At 36.3% G+C, this 22,147-nt stretch overlaps 2 protein-coding genes across 8 annotated transcripts in view; one reads left to right on the top strand and one right to left on the bottom strand.

Annotated features, from left to right (window-relative positions):
• LOC5576493 (atypical protein kinase C) overlaps positions 1–22,147 on the bottom strand; it is a 454,102-nt gene that overhangs the window by 180,352 nt on the left and 251,603 nt on the right. The window lies entirely within an intron of this gene.
• On the top strand, positions 4,877–7,512 carry LOC110678458 (lipase 1-like). The gene is made up of 2 exons (XM_021851382.1): positions 4,877–5,508; positions 5,580–7,512. The coding sequence occupies exons 1-2, from the start codon at positions 5,410–5,412 to the stop codon at positions 6,507–6,509; spliced, it is 1,029 nt and encodes a 342-aa protein (XP_021707074.1). The 5' UTR covers positions 4,877–5,409; the 3' UTR covers positions 6,510–7,512.

The following is a 22,147-nucleotide window of genomic DNA, read 5'->3' as shown; positions in this document are numbered from 1 at the left end:
TTGATTCTTTTATTAAAAACCATGTTTTTGGGTAGTTTTTGTGGAATAACTAAGTCAAAACCATTTTTTAGAAAAATGTGTTGTATGAACAGTTTGAAAACAACAAATTTTGCTTCAACAACATGTAAAAAGATTCGGAGTCGATTGAGCATTTATAAAGTTATGGTCAAACAGAAATTATTTTTTTAGTAAAATGAGGAAAAAATTTAACTACGACAAGTTTTGATTTTAGACAAATTTGATGTTCAACAAAATTTTTATAAAATTAATCATGGTGCTAAAAGTTTCAAAATCGGATGAAAAACAACAATGTTATGTTTAATTCACTGCAGGTCATTTTTTATAACTTGAAAATTCACCTTCAATTAATATTAATATTTAGTTTATATTTTTGGCTCAGATTCTGAGGTTTCTTTCTTAATGTGATTTGAATTCAGTAGAACACACGAATTTTTGGGTTTGAGAACTTTTGGAAAATAAGCCGCACCCTACTATCCACTGCAATCACATTTTATCTACTAATTTCGTCGAATTCAGCAAACAATAATTCAGTCCATTTTTTCTAGCTTGATCACTATTGGAGAAGCATTCGAATTTCTTGAGTTATCATTTAAAACTTGAGTTTCCTTGCACTAAGAAACAGATATTTAGATGCATTTGGATCCTATTTTTTAATATTCCAACGGGAGAAAAAAACATAAGAGAATACTTACTTCACAAGGTAGTAGCGTTGGTTTTGATCAGTCGAAGAGAAGATAGGGTAAAAGCACCGGTTTTGGTCAGCCTAAGAGAAAATGTCAATAAAAATTGAATGGAAAGCCCTATTTATACTACAAATATGTCAAATGCAAGCTTTCAATCCATATTATATGTGTAAAATATCAAAACTGAGCCAAAACCATTTTTTTGCTTTGAAAATCCCGTTGGTTAATATAGGCCAACGGAACCAGTTTCGGCCATAGATTTAACTTCGGTTCCTATATTAACCAATTGCATTGATTTCTCATGAGAGTGGCCAAATTAGGTGTATGGGAGTTAAAATTATAAGGAAAATGAATCGTTTTTCTTATGTTTTGAATCAATTTGTATGAGTAAATATATGTAGCTCTATCATATGAATGTGATCTACTGAAAAAAAAAGTTTCATGCTGATTGGCTAAGTAAAACGGTGTATAATCAACTATGGCTACAACTGGCGTATGGCCAAAACCGGTGCTTCTACCCTATTTCAATAAAAAATATAGGCAACACTATAAGTACTGCAAATACTTCAAATGAAAGCTTTCCATTCATAATTTGTACGCAAAATATCGAAACTAAGTAAACCAAGCAAAACCATTTTGCATTGAAATCGCGTTGGCCATCATAACGTACAGCGACATTTTTAATTTTTGGTCCTAATTTGGACAATTATAATGATTTCAATAGTATGAAGGTGACCAAATTAGGAACATTCTGCCCAAAAGAACATTATTAATGTTGATATACATTTTCGATTTTCTACCCATCTCTATCAATATATTTTCACCACAAAGCACAAATGCAAAACTTATCCATGGATCGCATTACCAACCAAAGGTGAATTCCAGATCTTTTTGTTTCGAAATACGCTTCCAATTATATCAAACCACATCTATAATTTTCAGGATCTTTAATTTGAAGACCAAATAACCAATCGCGCTGAAAATTTGATTGGTTGGTAAATCTTTGGTTGCGACAAATCGATAGAATTTTCATTTAAGGCTCAAGAATCCATCATCCAATCATCAAAAATACAAAACCAAATTTTTCGTTCAAATCAGTGTTGTGAAAAACTCAATTTCTCATAACTCACGCTTGAGATTTTTTATGCTTGAGTTGTAAATCACGCAACTCAGCAGTCAAAAAATCATGGATGAGTTGGCTCACCTTTTTGACTCATTGTTTCGTATTTCCACAGTTTACTCACACAAGGCAATAACTTCTTGTTAGTCTGGTAAAATTATACATAGTAATCCTTTCTAACGTAAACAACAACATTCGGGTTTCAGGAGTTTTTGACGGGTTTGGCGACTAAATCATTTTTTACGGTTTGAGTAGATTGAGTGATTTTGCATCGAAATCTCAAGCGTGAGATTTGCGAAGCAGATCTCTAATGAGTTTTCTCTCACGGGAGAGCGTATTGATTGAGACTTGAGTGTGAGTCTATCAACACTGGTTCAAATAAAAAAAACTGTCATCGCATTACAGATAGCAAGTGCAATGTAATGATAGATTTTCTGAACATTGCTTGGATTTTGGTTTTGAAAATTTTTAAAATCGCGATGGTTATTTTCTTCTTAAAACCAAGAATTGCGCTTTTAAAATTTTAGAGGTGGTTTTAATTCATCTTCGCCTTATGATGTTTTCGACGTTATGGTGGATCACGAAACACAGTTTTTACGAGATTTATACACACAATGTCAAAATTATAGGGGAAGCTGGTCCATTTCGGACCCTGTTCTAATTCGGACCATCAAGCATTTCTCAATACTGGCGCTACTGTAAAGATCGTGTGTCCCGTCTCTCTACCCACCGTCTGGCTAGGATCTAACACAATACATATGACGCCTTTCAGTTGAATCGTTTGATTTTCATATTGGTTTGCTTTTTTCAAGTGCTCTAGTGTGCTATCGGTTACCATTATTGCCAAGCTTCTGTAATTGACAATAATTCTCCAGTCTAACTGTGTTATTTTATAATCGAATCCCACAAGTCTAAGCTTTCTTCTGACCATATGGTTTTGATATGTCTATGCACTGTTTCTGCTCAACAAGCTTGAAAATCTCGAAACGTGTGTTGGTCCAATCCGGACCTTTTGATATGGTTCAATACGGACCTCTTGATTTTCAACGAGCAGTCAGTTTATTTAAATAGTTCCACCTCGTGACAGTCTTCTCGACTTGGTAGAAAATCACAGGAGTTATAATATTGATGGATGGTGTCTTTGTTTATGTTAAAAGTCTTCGAAATAATCTAAGAAATGTGATAGACCACCTAAAACAAAAAATATTCAATAAACCAGCAACTTGAAAAGCAACTCCATTAATACCACAGCCTATTTTGTGTACAGCTTTCCAAATTTGTTTGGCTATAGGTACGATACAAAAAAAAACCTTTACGATTGTTGAGAACAATACAATCAACTTTCCCTTATCCTTTACTTACTTATAATGTGTTTTGAACTTAAAAATTTTAAGCTTGGCTTCGTTTTATAATCACTTTAATATAGCGTACTTTGACCCTAAAATGTATGTCGATACTTCTCCAACTTGATGTCCCGAGACTCGATGCTGTCTCTTTCAGTTTCCCGAGCAAGTTCACCTTTTTCCTAGCAAAAAATGCTTTTTCCAATGTATTTTGTCAAAATAACAAAGAGCTCCAAAATTTAAAAAAAATATGTGTTCTTTATTTTGATATCTCCCAAACACAATGGCCAGTATAAAATCGAGTTAGGAAAAGTTCACTGTACTCAATTTTGAATCAGTTTCGGATTTCACCCATGTTTTTTTTTTACTGAAATTCACATTTTACTTGAGCTTGTTCTAACTCGAATTAAATTATTATATATATTGAAATTTGTCACGCATTGAGTTTTTTTTTTTGTCATGCTTGTATTTGTAGAAGAAGTTCAACAAGCTTTGATACCAAACAAATCGGAGGTATATTTTATAACTACCATAGCAAAAAACGATAAAATATATTCGACGCCCACCTATCCTCTTGTAATCTTTTCGTAATGAAATTCTACAAATTTTGTATAATCTGTTACATTTTGAGGACAACCACCCACCCCCTTTAGCGTCATAAAATTTTTGAATGAGCTTTCGATAAAATAAGCCTTTTATTGACTGAAAACTTTCCTTGTCAATTTACCATTCTTGTACATGTACCTCTGTGCCAAGGAACTCAAGGAAATTGTCAATGCAATTAATGTCCTCCGCCACCAGAATTCGAACCCATAACCCTCAACATAATCTTGCTGAACAGAAACGTGCTCACCGGTATTTGGAATCCTTGCTTGTGTTCATATATCAATTTTGTTTTTTAACAAAGTTTTCCCTTTTTATGAGTATAGGTTGTACCATAGCATTACGGCATCAAAGTGATTAATCACGTCGCAAGCATTTCACCAGAAATTTGCCCTTCTTTCTTAAATAGGTTGTTCCTTCTAGTTCACATGGAACAGTTAAGTTTCATGAAAGCAGAATATCCTTGAGGCATTCATTAAAGTTAATCTTACTATAAATTTAATCAGAAATTTTCTCATATGGAACTTGGAACTTCTCACCACTTTTCAGCCATAATCATTTCTTAATTGTCTTGAATAACAACTAATGTTTGTGGTTATCTTACCGAAATTCAGCTGAATGATCCCTCAAACTAACGAAAGTTTTTACTGTAGGGCGATCAGAGGCCGCAGTTTTTCTAACATGTACAAGTTTATTAGCGTTTCTATGCCACATTGGAAAGAATGTCTATAGCCTTTAAGCGGGTAAGCCATTGCCATATAATCTTTTGGAAGATCCTAATGCTAGTAGACCGACATCTAAAAAAATATAAGTGAAGGAAGTGTGAGTAGCAGTGTCCAAAAATAGACTTTTTTTCTTATTGGCATTAACGTCCTCACTGGGACAGAGTCGGCTACTCAGCGTAGTGTTCAATGAGCACTTCCACAATTATTAACTGGGAGCTTTCTTTGCCAAAGTTGCCATTTTCGCATTCCAATATCATGTGGCAGGTACGATGATACTCTACGCCCAGTTGGTTTGTCATTCATCTCTAACCGGGCAATGGAAGAACGTGATTTTGAGTACTTTAAACGTAATTTTGAGCTAAGTATCTAGAAATGCATAATCTTGCTGAATATGTCACCTTGACATGTCAAATATGTCCAATTTTAATTTCCCTGCAGAGTTACAGCCGCATTAAAAAAAATGGGATCAAGTCTCCCCAGTCTCCCCTACTATATAAATCCTCACTGCATTCGATGGGAAAAACCATCGCCTAGTGTCATATAGATGTACCGTTTATGTCATTGATCCCACATATTCCAATGAAACACTTTCCACCACTAGACTATCTGCAACGAGATAATTATAATTAGCTCATTAAAAAACTTGCGGTCCATCACTCACAAAGTCCACAACGAAAGACATTGACTCCTGATCGACCCCAACAAGAGCGGGAGAGACTCTAAAAACGATAGAACCACCTGTCGTCACTGCACTTGTCCGTCGCTCGATCACTGGCACGTGGATCAGAACAGCGCATTGAACCGGTTCTGCCGCCTGCAGTTCAAACCGTAATCCTCGCCCAGCCACAGCCGAAGCGCAATTAAAGTTCTCGATTTTATTTAACGACTCCTCCTGACCCGGGCAGTTGTTTGAAATGTTTTGTCGGAAGAAGAAGAACTGCCTCGGTGGCTGTTTGGTGTTGCTCGTGGTGGGGGTGGCCATGGCCTCATCCGCTACACCACCCAGTAAAACCGTGAGTATCAGGGGGGATCGATGGGCATTCAGGACAAGAGCTTTGATATATGATTTCGTTTCTTCCTGAAGTTGACCAATGCAGCACGGTACGGATTGGCAGCTCACAGACATCATGTCATCACCCACGATGGATACCGTCTGGCCTTGTACCGAATTCGATCGCATGCTCACGCCCGAGGAATAGTTTTGCTCCAGCACGGCATTCGGCAATCGTCCGCTGATTGGTTGATGATCGATCGAAACCTTCCGATGCAGCTATTGGAGGCTGGATTCGAAGTATGGCTGGGGAACTCTCGAGCATCACCGGAAACGGTCCATATCAAGCATCTGAGGAACTCCACGGAATTCTGGGACTTCAGCTTTAATGAAATAGGATACCTCGACCTGCCGGCCATGATCGACACCGTGTTGACGGTTGCCCGTAGGAGTTCGCTCCATCTGGTCGGCTTCTCGGAAGGATCTACGGCCTCGTTGATCTTGCTCTCGGAACGGGTTTCGTACAACGCCAAGGTCGCCTCGTTGAATGTGATAGCTCCGGCTACGTTCATGATTAACAGTTTGATAAAGCAATTCGCCTACATCTACGAAACATTCCGCGACAGTTTCCCAGTGAGCCTTCAAGAGCTGGTCACCGGCAGTGAGAAACCGTTGATCAATTCAGCGAAACAGTTGGAGCACTTCCATCAGCTGTTGGTGACCGGCCGCTTCCGACACTTCGATTACGGCGAGTGGGACAATGTGAAATATTACGGAGTGGAAAGGCCACCTCCGTACTCTCTGTGGAGGATCACGACTCCGGTAACGGTACACTACGGGACTGCTGATGGGATCGTGCCTCCGGACGATGTTCGCAATTTGGCCATGCAGCTGCACAAGAGCACAAAGGTTCGCATTGTTCAGCACGATCGATTCGACCATCGGGACTTTATGATGCAACCGGATGCTGCCGTTCGGGTATATCCTCGGGTGGTTTATGCTATTGTGGAGTCGTCGCATTGAGATCTGTGGGGTTATGATTTAAGTTGTTGATAAACCATTTTGATGATTGTGATAATTTTGATATGCTTTTATTAAAGTTGTGGTACCAAGGTGTCAGTCAGTGCAACATTTTTGCAAGAAAATATTCAGCCTTTCGAGACAATCGACGATCAGCTCAAATTTATATTTCAGAAATCAGCACGTACCTCAACAACCGCACCAACTTGCCACTGAATCGAAAGTAGTTTCATCCCGACATAAATATTCAAGCCACAACCTGTGCCACCGAGTACCGGTCTTCTTCTGTTCCCAAGCGGTTCAATCAATTGCTGTTCAATCACACAACCGACAAACACGATTCTCAATCGCAACAGAGTGCACCATGGCTTGGTTAGCGGTCGCGATCATGGCATGAAGAGCTTAGTTATGTTACCAGGCAAGTGACAATCATTCGTTAGAATTCAGGTTCCATGACCGAACGTGACAGACTGCACGCACACATTGTGTCTGATCGCTCGAAAAGGCTGCAATTCGGAGTCAGACAGGCGAATAGATCCAGGATACAGTTCAGCATTCCAGATTGATACTCGATCAAACGTCCCGAAGAATATATTTTACGCACGTGCCTAGAATGGGAATGAGTGACGACGAAAAGGGTACATACGTAAATCGATTGGGGACGCGAACATAATGATAGTGGTTACGCAGAACATCGACAATGGTCAATTGAGTAGGAAGAACCCGATTGGTAGAGTATGACAGAAATAGGCAAATTTGGAATCAGTTGGTTTAGATTCATTAGCAATAATGATGAGTTTTTAGTTTGAAGTGTATTCTTGAACACATTCGTAAAATATGGAAATTAAATTATAATCGTTAAATCAGTGTTGCCAGCTATTGACAGAACTATGTATAGTTGATTAATATTTACGATGAAAGGAGCAAAAAAGTTAAATTTTGTAAATTTGAGTGCGTTCTCTAGAAGTGTATGGGTCAAAAAAGCAAATGTACGAATTATTTATTGAATAACTATCGCAATTTAACTCCAATAAATTTCAAATATGGTGTGTATGTACTTTGATTGTACATTAACAACTGTCCAAAAAATTAAAGAAAAATATTTCACTACGCCACTACAAGTGAATGGAAAACGACCCAATCTCACCCCATAGAGGGGGTGGCATTGGGTCACTGTAATTGAAATAACTATTTTTTTAGAATACGATTGCAAAACCATTCACATCTGAAAAATATTGATGAAATACGATGCAAACAAGACGACAAGACATCTAAGATGTTTCAGAAGTATGATAAACCTACTTTAAAGTACGATTATACTAAAATATTGAAGAGCAATTGGGAAAAAATATGTGAACCTAGCATTTATCGTCAAATTTACATAAATTTTCTTGATATTCTTCCTTCAAATTGTCTTCAAAGTCTCATACCCTTTGCCTATAATGCCTATTCAGTTTCCCCAAAGATGTACTGGAACAATAATTATTTTGAACCTTAGCAAATAGTTAAATTTCAGTGCGACATTCCACGATGAAAAGATTTCAGGCACTTATTCACGTCATGATCACGGTATTTCAGCAATCCATCTCATTTGTACTTCCGTAAGAAGTTTCTATGACAAGAAAATGCTATTAAATAATTAAATATAAAAAAAATCCATTTGATAAAATTTTACGATGTTGCTGCGCACGAAAAACAGTTGATGGTTTGAAAAGTTGTCAAAATGCGTTGCATTGTTATTCAATGCACGGAATCTTCAAGTAGACAAAAATTGAGACTTGTGGTTTCATTCACAATCGTTCTTGCAGCATGACCCAATCTCACCCCCATTTGTAATGTTTTAGACATTGTACCGAAAAAAAAATGTTTTGTAAATATCAAATAGATTCCGTAAAATACGAGTGAAGTGTATTGAAAAGACCATCAACCTTATACTAATAGAATAATAGAGGTTAAAGTACATGCGGGATACTTTGCACAGGATAAATTTAATGTAGTAAATTTTCTCTAGTATCTACATACAAGTTTGTTGACATATTAAACAGAAGTTACTGTTTCTAAAAATGTATATTGTGATTAATTTTGTGTAATAATAATTCTGATACCGGCATGGTACAGATTTAGTAGACATTTTGATTTCAAAATTGACCATAAAATGAAAGCAAATTTTTTATCTCACCTTTTACTATCCATTAAATTAAAAGCTCATTAGAATGTACTATTATCGTTGAATAATCAATTTCCGATACAAGGTTCAGTGTTTCACGGTTGGCTTGAGCTAACAAATTCTTGACAAAAGCAGGCCCGTCGTTGAAGTTTTGCATCCTAATTCAAATTGAGTATTTTTTTTATTAGAATACGAAAACGAAAATGTTGGGCTCCCAAAAAAATAAAATAAAGGGTTTTAGCCAATTGGGCACTTTGCTCAAGGAAATTTTTGATCTAAAACACATCATATTTTTTTCTTACGGAATCATAAACCACATAGACCATGTTTTGGGCATCTCAGGCCTCCCTTCCTATGCTGAGAGTAGGCTAGGTTACTTTCTCAAGAGGACATTTGGGCGCTTCCGCACATCGTTTTGATACCCACTTTCTGGTCGGTTTGCCCTAACTTGCTCCTGATTTTCGAGTATACGGCTTATGTGCTGGGATCTATGACATTTGGTCGAAAGACATTTGGTCGAATGACATTTAGTCGAATGACGTTTGGTCGAAAGTACATTTGGTCGAACGGACATTTCGTCGAATGGACATTTCGTCGAAAAGGTTTAGTTGCAACAGAAACCATAGGATATTTGGTCGAACCGACGTTTCGTGGAAAGGATAGTGGTGAATCTTAATAGTATGAAAACAAAGGTTTAATACAAGAGTGATTGAATAATTGGAAAGTATCAGGCATTTTACTAACAATCTATATGCAATAAGCAAAATGTTGTTATTCATTTTTATGGACGCTCTCCCAAAATTTTGATCAAACTCTTGCGTTGTTTGACGTTTGATGCTGCTTTTTCGTTCAGGCATGTTCTGTGATTCAAGATAAGCTTATCTTAAATGGAAACAAGCCAACTTTTGTCGTCTCAGTCAACTCGTCTTCTATTTCCCAAAACATAGAATAAGCACAATTTTAATTTTTAATAATTCAAAGCTTTAACTGCAAACTCTGTTTTTCACCCGAGATCATCAACACTATCAGCAAAGCCATATATTTGCTTGAGGAATGTTATTAAGCTGGAAGTCACTATAAGCCAATTGGTCACATAAGTAGAGTTACCGACACCAAATATTCACTTCGCCATAAAGGTTTTCCTTAAATCATTTTTTTTTCCTGCCGTTCTGATTCTGATTTCCGCATTTGAAAATCTTACCCACGTCCGTAAGCTGCAAAACCCGGAATTCAAATAAAAAACCCAAAAGCTCTCTCCGAATGCTTCCGTCAAATGAAGATCAGCAGTTCATTACGAAGAACGATGCCATTTAAAAAAAAAATAATAAAACATTATGTTCACATCGTTGAGCAATAAAATAACTTGTTGAGCAGTTTTTAAAAGAATGTTGATATTTCCAAAGAATAATAAATTCACTAGAGCTAAGTATTTCAGTCAATGTATAAAAAAATTGGCATACTTTCAAATTTCAAATAAAAAGATGTACGGAATTTAAAACAAAGGCTACATAAAGTGTCCCGTTTCTTGTTCAACAACAGTTAATGATTCAGATCATTGAAAAAAAGACGTTATCTTACCAAACCTTCGGTACATTTATTACGTAAGGTAATTTTCGGGATATTTCAACCCCCTTTCCCCCTTGATAAAATGTTTTGTACGAAAATAAAAAATAAATTGTATAAATAAATAAATTGGCGCGGAAGAAATCTCAAACTCCCCCTCCACCCATAAACCCTTAAGTAATTAATGGACGGCCCCCAACTTTGCAAACAATAATCAATTTTAGTAAAATTTTATCAAAAGATTTTTAGTAAATTATTTTACATAAAGATCTTTCTTTCAAAAACCATTTTGTAAATAAACTTTCAACCAAATTTCCATTCAACTAAACGTAATTCGACTAAAATAAATGTTCCAAAGCAATTCGACCAAATGTCCATTCGACCAAATGTCCTTTCGACCAAATGTACTTTCGACCAAATGTTATTCGACCAAACGTCATTCGACCAAATGTCATTCGACGAAATGTCCTAAAGCCAATGTGCTGGTAGTTTCTGGCAATTGAACATATTGTATTGAATCGTCGTATCTGATGACGCATTTCCTTTTTTCGTCATTAAGTTGAACGTTTCACGCGTCATCGAGATATCAGTATTAAGGACTGTTCATTTAAGAAAGCGGACATCTAAATATTAGCATTTTGGTGTAAAAATTCCATAAAAACAAATAAAATTTTGTTTCAGTGTGATCTCAAGTGTTTATTTTGACAGCAGACAAAAGTTAACATAAAAAAATTATAAATTCTAAACGATGGGTCGAATTGACATGGCGACTCTCAATTGTTTTCTGCACAAATGGTGTACAGAAAAACTGCCGTTCCGAGATTTGGCTTAAATCGCGAAATGTCCAAATTGAATTTTTTCAACGCTGTGGCCAAAACAGATATTCCTGACGACGTACGATACATCCCAACAGAAAAATTTGGGAAAAATGATTTGGTATGTCAAGCAATTTGCTCCTGCGGTATGAAAGTACTATATGTTTCACGACGGGTTCAATCAACGGCGAAAATTACAGAACTGAATGCATTAAAAAATGGCTTCTGCCCATCTACTGAAAGCATACCATGCCTCCATTGTTTTTGCCAGACCTAGCATCGGCTCACTATGCTTCAGCTACTTTGGAGATGCTCAAGAAGGAATAAGTCGAATTTGTAGAAAAATGATCGAATCCATCAAATTGCTCAGAACTACGCCTCATTGAAACATATTGGGCAATAATCAAACGGCATCTTAAGAAGGATGGAAGAGAAGCAAGCTCTATCGATTTTTTCAAGAAAATGTGGTCAGCAGTTAAAAAAGCAGTTCGAAAAGTTCCGAAAAAAGATGTGCAGAATTTTATGGGAGGTATCAAAAGAAAAGCAAGAGCATTCTCCAGCAATGCTCAATAAATGTTCAAATTTATGTGAATTTGATCGAAATTACGTCGATTTCCATGTATTTTAGGAAAACTCATGAATTTGTTCGAAAATAAACAGTTTACTGTAAAAAACACGTATCCACTTTCTTAAATGAACAGTCCTTATCTCCTACCCATAAAAACGAATCTATGACATTTGGTCGAAACGGTTAAATTGCAACAGAAAGCATAAGACATTTGATCGAACCGACATTTGGTGGAAAGAACATGTTGTAGAATCTAAACAGTATGGAACCAAGGTTTTACGTTTAGTCTCATTTTCGTCGTGAGTAGCGTTTTGTCGCTAATACACAGAGTAATTGAATAATTGAAACAAGTATCAGCCATTTTACCAACAATCTCTCTACGGCTAGCAAAATTTTGTTATTCATTTTGATGGACCTTACTGCTTTTTCATTTAGGCATGTTCTGCGAGTTGCGATAAGCTGATCTTAAATAGAGACAAGCAAACCTTTGTCACCTCAGCCAACTCTTACCCGATACATAGAATAAATACAATTTCCATTATTCCGAGCTTCTACCGCAAAGTCTGTAATGTACCCAATGTCATCAACACCGAGAGCAAAGTCATATACTTGCTTGAGGAATGATCCGAAATTTCCATCAGATGATGATCAGCAGTTCATTACGATGACATTTAAAAAGAATAATGAATTCAACAAATCATCATGTTTAAATAAGGGGAAAGCATGTATAGTAGAGTGGTTCGAAAAATCGTTTATGCTCCACACCTCTCATTCGATTCAGGATCAAATTCAGAGTGTGCTCCATAAATTTGAGCTCATTCGGATGAAAATTGAGACTGCACAAGCCCTGAAAAGTTTATATGGGAATTACTATGGGAAAAGCAAGCAAATCATTCAATCAGTCATGGTGTTTGCCCATGTGCTTTTGGGGAATAGAGCTATGTTGAAAATGTAAGATACATTCACCAGCTACAACTTTGCCGAAGACCGTTTTCAAATCGGACGTCTCAGAAATTAGTTATTGATTTATATCCAATCGCAAATTCTTTTGCAGTGCTTATTTATCTTCTGAACAGGCAACATTGCTTCATCTGGCGTGAAAGATAGCACACATAAATCATGGCTACTATGTTTTACTGCATATATCCAGTGATGCCTGCAGATCAGCCTAATAATTATAACCAAAGTTTTACAACTCATAAGAAAATCAATAACTAATTACAGAGGCATCCGATTTGAAAACGGTCTTCGGCAAACTTGTAGCTGATGAATGTATCTCACAGTATCAACGTAGTTCTAATCCCCAAGAGCACATGGGCAAACACTATGCCCGATTGAATGATTTGCTTGCTTTTCCCATAGTAATTTCCATATAAACTTTGAAGGGCTTGTGCAGTCTCAATTTTCATCCGAATGAGCTCAAATTTAGGGAGGACACTCAGAATTTGATCTTAAATCGAATGAGCGGTGTGGAGCAAAAACGATTTTTTGAACCACTCTAATGTATAGTAGGTGCAATTACTGGAGGTTGTATATGCTAGAACAACATTAAAAAGTGCAAGAAATCTACATTGGTGTACTGGTATTACTTGAACAAACCCAGACTCACTCACAAAATCGATTGACTCCGTGCGTTGTTAACGTTACATTATGTCATTTTCCTCATTCCGGAAGATTCTGCGAACCGGATGAATCGCAACAAATTCATCTATAATGAAGTAAACTTTTATCACCCAAGACTTGTGTAATCTCACGTGATACACATAATAAAGCTTGAGCTTGAGCTTGATTGGCCGCCCGTGGATGCACTCCAGTATCGCCAGATCAGCTGCACTTACACAAGGAACCAACCGAATGACTGCTTGGGACTAACAGGCATCCTCAGTGTATAAGTGCTGGTGATCTTCTATTTTTAGGCAACAATGGCACCTGCCACGTCAGAATGCAGACCAATGAGAGGAAGGGGGAGGAAATGATGATGCATTGAACTGACTCCCACGTAGACCGTATATTCCACTGCATCCACGTCAGTTCATGAGGGAGTGTATGGATTGGGGGAAAGGCATGGCAGAGAGGTTTGCTTTTGTGGTTAGCAGACTGCCTATGTATCAGGCGTAAGAAAGGCGTGCGCGTGGAAGTAGGGAGCGTTAGGGAAACGGTTTCTTGTCCGTCTCTGGTTCTAGCGTTTGCTATGAACGAATAGTTTGAGTGTGATATATTTAGAATGGAAGATAGAAGCAAAGTGAGAGATATACAACTACAAAGTACGAGGAAAGGGACGGGCCTGGGATTGAACCCATGACCTTCTGCATATGAAGCAGAAGCGGTAGCCATCAGACCACCAACCCCGTCCTCACGTGATACACATAATAAATATAATTATCTTTTTTGGTCAATTTCGATTGAACTAATTATCAATTAACTACACAGCGTAACAAAAATGACATTTTTGCGTGTCTCAAGTAGATTTGGGGTTGCTGAATCTGATTTCAGAAATGTTCCAGCACGTCACTATTTTTAGCTACAGTTCGCCAAAGTTGTATAAAACACTGGTTTTATTGATGTTTACATAAAATTTAAGCCATAATTTATCAAACTTTTTTGTGATATAATCCACTAACCATGCTATTTTGCACTTAAACTTTCATTTTGGATTAAATTTGATTGAAACTGCGCGATTAAATTTGAATTGAACCGATTTATTCGACATGCTTGCTGTCTCCATACAAAATTCGTCGTTTCTCTTATATGGGAAAATACAATACTTTTTTCAACAATCAAAATATAACTTTTCCGCATCGAAAGTATTATAAACTTTGCCGATAAGTATTGTTATACACACATAGTTTGAAGTCTGTGGCAAATTAAGCAAATAAATTGCCTTACAAGCTGGCAAACTTGCATGGAAGTTGGCTAAAATAGTCAATTTTTGCATTTTCAACAGTCAATATCTGAAAAACAAGACGTGCTATGGTATTTTTGAAAACGGCAATGGATTCAGCAACCTTAATTGAGTTAATAGTGGCATTTTGGTGCTTGAGACAAATACGTGTTCCGCAGTGCTATCAATCGTCCCAAGGACTTTTAATTTAGTTGGAAATCACAATCATAGCAATAATTCATCATGAGTAGGAAAATGTATCCTACAGGTGGAGCTTGTGATGCACTTTGTCAAAAACTTTTACTAAAATTGATGGCTCTTAGTAAAAGTTCTTAAATAGAATGGCCTCTTTATTCTTCGGATAAAAGTGCGTTATGTGCATACAATTCAAGGTGACCAATTTGTTCTATGCTTATCAAGACATTCCAAACTCTTACGCACGATCGTACGCTGGAAACTTGAAACTTTATCAAATATCCGAGCACTCACACTGGAAGTTGTTATTGGATAGAGATCCACAGTTATATATAAAGAATGATGGCATTTTGGAAGAATAATAAATTCAACAATGTTTAATATTCTATTAACTGAGCGACGAAAAAATTAGGGAGGAATTTTTCCAAAGAATGATGATATTTTGAAACAATAAAAAAATCAACAGATCTTTGAAATTTTTTCCGAGTTCCAATCTAAAAATTACTGAGGAATTGAACCAAACGAACAATCGATCAATAATTCCAAAACAATCTTTCGTCGAAACAGTTCTGAAGCCATTCTACCAAATATCCATTCAACCAAACGTCAATCGACCAAATGTTTAGCCCATAAAAACGTATGTTTGTGAATATCATAATAATGAAAACAAAAACACAGGCCACAAAATTGAATCAATATTGGGTTGTTAATAGGGTCCTAAAGCCCTGTCACAATGTTAGTGCCAAAGGCTTAAGTTGAGGTCAAAATCACATGTTTACTCAATTTTCTAATGATTTTCGATGGTTTAAGTTCAAAAAACATTTTTTATGTTTTTTTTTAGATTTTATCACACCCCTTGGCTTAAACTCAAATTTTGGGTGTGTTTTGTTTTCCGTGTCTCTTCCGAAATGTCAGATAGGAACAACCCCAGTGTAAAACTAAAACCCCTGTGGTGTTTTTGTCGATTAAGCGAACGTCAAACGTGATCAAAATTGTCAAGGTTCATTTATGGCCCAATTTGAAATTAAAGTTTAAACATGATATAGCCTTTATTTGAGCGGGAAAAATGCTAAAGTAGTTGCAGTAACATGCTCTTTCGTGTTATTAAGTAAAAACAAGATTTCATTAAAAATTTTAGGACCCAATTATTGGCTCATGTCACCCACCATAATCGTTAAAGTAATCTGTTAAGCACTCTTGGTGAATGTTATTCGGAATCGATGGAATCGCGCTTGGATCGATCTGTGAATCCAGTTTAACAATGACAGTTCGCGCTAATCACAATAGACTTTGTTGTAGCTATATCGAATGTGATAAATCGCAACATATACAAAATAGTCCTATATTTACATCACGCTTTACAGAGGGTATTCGCTGGTTGTTACAAAAATTTAAATAGAAAGCCCTTGAATGTCATTCAATTTAAAATATAAAACCCTTGAAAGAGCTTTGTACACTTAATGGAAACCCCCTTATGATTTTTTTAGTTTACATAACACATAAAGGAATAAAACGATGTTTATTACTTGCCCAACGCTTCGACACGGGGTTGGTGTCTTCTTCAAGGGGAGCTAATTATGTCTTTTTTTGTCTTAAGTTTTGTCTAACTTGTTAATTGGTGGTTGGTACATAACTTGGATGGTTTTTCTCAACTTATAACGGATCATCGGCAAAAAAATTTACCGATAGTCCGTTATAAGTTTTGAAAAACTATGAACTTTGTAGGTAAGGATTCTTTAACACATAATGTTTGAATACTTTGGCAAATTAAGCAAATAAGTTGGCTGAAATCGACAAATTCTGCATTTTTATAAGCCAATTCTCAAACAATTGACGTACCATGATATTTTAGAAAACTACCATGGGATCAGCAACCTTTAATTAAGTATTTTGATGCATGAAACAAAGAGTTGTTCCACAATGTAATCTATTTTTGTGAATATTTCGCGGTAAGTTTTCTGTGCAAACATCTTTTAAGGATTTAAATTGGGCAGTAGTCCATTGAAAATAATTTGTTTTTTTTTTTACAAATTAAGATAATACGTATAATATCGGCACTGTTCGTTTGAGCAACAAGAAATTATTGTACGAGTTGCCAAAATCGAACAGTACTTGATTCTCTTTGAGCGTTGCCAGCTTCGAGACAAAATTTCATCAGCACATGACCTATTTTTAAAAGCGTTACCCAATGGAATAAATGCTAAAAATGGAAAACTCGCGTTCCATTTAGTTCGTCGTTACAGTTTTCAATTTCAATCATACTTACATATAGGGGGATTAGGGGCATAATGAACATACGGGGCGAAATGGACATCCCTTCAATATCTGAGAATATGCATACTTCATCAAAAGTTTATATACTGTATGAAACCTATAATGCATTTGAAATGTTTGACGGTATAAAAGTTTATTTTTTGCTTCATTTGCCCTTCAAAATTTGACTTAGAGTTTTTCTCAGTTTCAAATTGGCACTTAAGCAAGGCCGTGGAAAAATCTAATTTTCGAGCAAAGTAACGAACCCAGAAAGGTTCTTTTTAGCTATTATGATTGAGTGAGAGCCCTTTTACATATCGGAACGGTTAACAGTCATTAAATACACCCCAACCTCTTTTTACGACCGTTATCGGGGGGTCGTAAAAAAAATCGGTCGTAAAAAAAATCAGGGTTATAATAGTGTTTTTGAAAAATGCAACATCTAGATGCGGAAATACTGATTCGACATATTCGGCAAAGTTGAAGCATGGTTTGAGAACTTTCCAAAATGGCCGTTCAAGTTTAGGAAGAATAAAGTATAGATCAAAACCATCAAACTTGAGCGGAACAGAAAAATATAATGCTTAGCAACATAGCAATACTCTTCATCTGTAATCCAGTTTTTCATGAAGGGTTCAAAATTTTTTTCGTATCTGGCAACACTGCTTAAGTGAAATTGCGCCACCAGGCAGTTGCGGATATCTCAGGATCCTGATCACTTAGAAAGATGGCGTCTTCGGCAAAGATGTTCAGTAGCTCAAGGACTTTTATTATCAAAGCTATGAGATTCAAAATTTTGCCACCAGGCGGCGCTAGTGAGCATGAAACTTTTGTTTTGCGGTTATCTTAGGATCCTAGCCACTTAGAAAGATGGCGTCTTCGGCAATGTTGTTAAGTAGCTTAAGCGCTATCATTATAAAAGTTATGAGCTTCGAAATTTTGCCACCAGGCGGCGCTAGTGAGCATAGAATTTTTGTTTTTCGGATAGCTCATGATCCTGGCCACTTAGAAAGATGGCGTCTTCGGCAAAGTTGTTTAGTAGCTCAAGGACTATCATTATTCTAGCCAAGAGATTCGAGATTTGGCCACCAGGCGGCGCTAGTGAGCATAGAATTTTTGTTTTGCGGATAGCTCAGGATCCTGACCACTTAGAGAGATGGCGTCTTCGGCAAAGTTGTTCAGTAGCTCAAGGAATATCATTATTCTAGCCAAGAGATTCGAGATTTGGCCACCAGGCGGCGCTAGTGAGCATAGAATTTTTGTTTGCCGGATAGCTCAGGATGCTGACCACTTAGAAAGATGGCGTCTTCAGCAAAGTTGTTCAGTAGCTCAAGGACTATCATTATTCTAGCCAAGAGATTCGAGATTTTGCCACCAGACGGCGCTAGTGAGCGGATCCTGATATACCTAAAATACAAAAGTTTCATGCTCACTAGTGCCGCCTGGTGACAAAATTTTGAATCTCATAGCGTTTATAATGATAGTTCTTGAGCTACTGAACAGTTCTGCCGAAGACGCCATCCTTCTAAGTGGTCAGGATTCGGAGCTATCCGCAAAACAAAAGTTCTATGCCCAATAGCGCCGCCTGGTGGCAAAATTTTGAACCTCATAGCGTTTATAATTATAGTCCTTGAGCTACTGAACAACTTTGCCGAAGACGCCATCTTTCTAAGTGGCCAGGATCCTGAGCTATCCGCAAAACAAAAGTTTCATGCTCACTAGCGCCGCCTGGTGGCAAAATTCCTCATAGCGTTTATAATGATAGTCCTTGAGCTACTGAACAACTTTGTCGAAGACGCCATCTCTCTAAGTGGTCAGGATCCTGAGCTACCCGCAAAACAAAAGTTCTATGCTCACTAGCGCCACCTAGTGGCAGAATTCCGCAATTGAATGACCACCATATGTTAGCCCTTGAACTACTGAACAATTTTGTTGATTATCATGATCCTCTATTTTGAATACTTTTCAAGATAATGATCATTTATAAAAACGGTCGTTAATCTGAATTTCGGTCGTAAAAAAGTGGTCGGAAAAAGAACCGTCGGTAAAAAAACGGTCGTAAAATGAGGTTGGAGTGTATATTGTAATCATTAAATTTCATGCTGGTGTTCATTTTGCCCCGATACCTTTTTATCAGCCTTGTTTTCGACCCAATTTTCTATCTCGCTTTTCTGACATATGATATGATTTTTATCAACATGAATGAATGTAGCACGTCGTACTAACATCAAACTTGAAAACTAGCCGGGGGTAAATTAAAAACATTGCCATTTTATGGTCTTGAAACGAACATTTGCTTAACATGTCCATTATGCTCCTAATTCCCCTATAGCAAATTGTTTCCACAAAAAATTTCCATAATTAGTGTCTGGCTGTTCCCTAGTCAGTCTAAAAGATGGTGGTAACATGCTATTTCAATCGGGAAAATTTTCGATCAGTGGTTGCTTGAAAATACATATCTATGTAAAACGTGCGTGCCAACGGTGTCGACCTTCGGAACAACGCATGTGACCAAACATTGACGCCAATGAAGTAATTTAGAAATAGTAATCACATTGTATTTCAAGAGATTTTTTCCCCTTCATAAACATAATATCCTTATCCTTCTGGGACGTTTAATAACGTTTAAAAAAATAAAAATGAAACTAAGACAATGAAAAGATTTCTGCAAAGAGGCAATTAGTGGTTTTATTGCTTTTGAAATAATTGGTATCATGAGTATTGATTAGAAAACGTGTACACAGACATTAGGGGAAGACGGGGTAAGACAGTACGCCTAAGCAATTCAATTCATATGTCAAAATCAAAAATCAAATAGAATAAAGTGGGGCAAGATTTTTTTTTTAAGATTTATAGCTCACTTCAAAACTAAGCTTTTAAATGTTATGGTGGTTCGAATGAGTAGAAGCATTAACCTAAGAATGCTAATGTCGCTGCTGTTCGTGTTACCAACATCTAGTTTGCCACGAATTGACAGCCTGAGTACCGGGCATCAAAGTGTCAAATCAATTATAAAAATATAAACAACAACAAGGCATTGAACAAACAATGAAAAACCATAATTAAAGGTAATAATAATTAAAATCAGTTTTGTGACATCAGCGCTACTAGCGTTCTACTACTAATATTTCTATTTTCGAATGCCATTCAAGTAAGAGACTTTCACTCCAAATATCATAGAAATCAATTGAGATTTGGAAAATTAATGGCTATTTGTTGTTTTTCGACGTGAATATTGTAATTTTTGGTTAAACTTTCGTTGCATTGAACCAAATAAAGATAAAATATTTTTCAATATTTTATGTATTGGCGTTTCTAGGCCTATCAAAAGGATGCTTTGAAGTGTATTAGTTTATAACTAAAAATGGGTAAATATTTTGTCATAAGTTTGTTCAGCAAAATTATAGCCAATATTTTGGTGGTTCACTGTGGGGTATTTATTTTGTTTCTACTGCTATTGTTTTTCTGAAAAGTTTTATTATACCACTAAGGTCTTACTTTTGCCCCACCTTACTTTAATTATGGAAAGCTACATTATCTTTTTAATTCATTTAAAAGCATTGTATTGCTGAATGTGTACTTCAAAAATACTAGTTTTATTGAAAGTTTTATAAATCCCGGGATTTCCCGGGACAAACTAAAAGGAAGAGCAAAATGGCCGGGAAATGGACACTCTAATTCGAAAACATTAAAAATAGTTACAATATCATGTTTTCTGAAGTTTTCAAAATTCTCATACGGCCAGAGTGGTACCACAAACATAAATGCTCATTATTAAAAAAATGCTCCAATTTTCTTCATTTTTTCACCACAGATGCTCATCTTGTATTGGTTTGAAAGGCAAATAACAGAACATGAGAAAAAATATGTTGCTCGAGATATTTACGTGGGTTATGGCAACGGGTCGGAACCAGAGAACCAAAGGTCAAAACCGACATACACTCCCGTGCATAAGTTTGGGTTCACCCCCTAAAAAACATGCAAAAGTGTTCAGTCCATTTCTCTGTGATTACACGTTCAATTCATACTCTTAAAGCCGCATTCGAAAGGTAAAGAGTTATTCTTACTTCGTATGTATTTTTCCAAAAACATTCTTTGAACTTGGTATACTAAATTTGTACCTAAAGTTGTGACATTTTTCAAAAAACACACTGAAAAATCTTATCTAATTTCCTCAGCATTGGGTCGACTAAAATTTTAAATCAAAGTGTCATTATAATCGTAATCTTATATTCTTTTCTTTGAAGAGACCCCACGAATTTTTTGCGGAAAAATCTGAACAGTATTCAAAATCAATGAAACAGTCAGACAAGTCATCGTGCAAAAGTTTGGGTTCACCCCTCAGTATGGTGTATCGTGCAAAAGTTTGGGTTCACCTGAACTTACTTAAATCTGTGAAATCTTAAACCAATCATGAACGCGCCATTGTTTGCGCTCAAAAAAGCTTGAAACTATTAAAATCGGTTGAAAAATGGCAGAGATATTGACAAAAATGATGTGCGTGTGGCTCAGGTGAACCCAAACTTTTGCACGATTTGCATCATACTGAGGGGTGAACCCAAACTTTTGCACGATGACTTGACTGACTGTTTCATTGATTTTGAATACTTTCCAGATTTTTCCGCCAAAATTTCGTGGGGTCTCCTCAAAGAATATAAGATTACGATTCTAATGACACTTTGATTTAAAATTTTAGTCGACCCAATGCTGAGGAAATTTGATATGATTTTTCAGTGTGTTTTTTGAAAAATGTCACAATTTCAAGTATAAATTTAGTATACAAAATTAAAAAAAATGTTTTTGGAAAAATACATACGAAGTAAGAATAACTCTTTGCCTTTCGAATGCGGCTAAAAGAGTTTCAATTGGACGTGTAATCACAGAGATATTTTATTTTTTTATTTTATTTTATCTTTATTAAGGAGACTTTCAGCCAGTGCCATCACAGAGATATGGACAGAACACTTTTGTATGTTGTTGAGGGGGTGAACCCAAACTTTTGCACGAGAGTGTAAGTTTGAAAATTAGAAGAGTTTATTGAATATTTTTGAAAAAATGGAGCAAAAACATTTAGGTTAATTAGGCCCTTTGTATAGATTTGTCGAAATCGACATTTTCCTAGAAACTAATTATTCTATTTTCTTATTTGTAGAAATTATAGTAAACATGCTTCAGGAAAGTTGTAGAGCATTCACTTTC

The sequence above is a fragment of the Aedes aegypti genome, chromosome 3, assembly GCF_002204515.2.
Source record: "Aedes aegypti strain LVP_AGWG chromosome 3, AaegL5.0 Primary Assembly, whole genome shotgun sequence".
Lineage (NCBI taxonomy): Eukaryota > Metazoa > Arthropoda > Insecta > Diptera > Culicidae > Aedes > Aedes aegypti.
This window is presented reverse-complemented; position numbering and strand designations above follow the sequence as displayed.

Bases quoted from the DNA above. Each gene is read 5' to 3' on its own strand.
- LOC110678458 (XM_021851382.1), top strand. From the start codon at position 5,410: ATGTTTTGTCGGAAGAAGAAGAACTGCCTCGGTGGCTGTTTGGTGTTG. The intron at 5,509-5,579 runs GTGAGTATCAGG...TTCTTCCTGAAG, and splicing joins CTACACCACCCAGTAAAACC to TTGACCAATGCAGCACGGTA.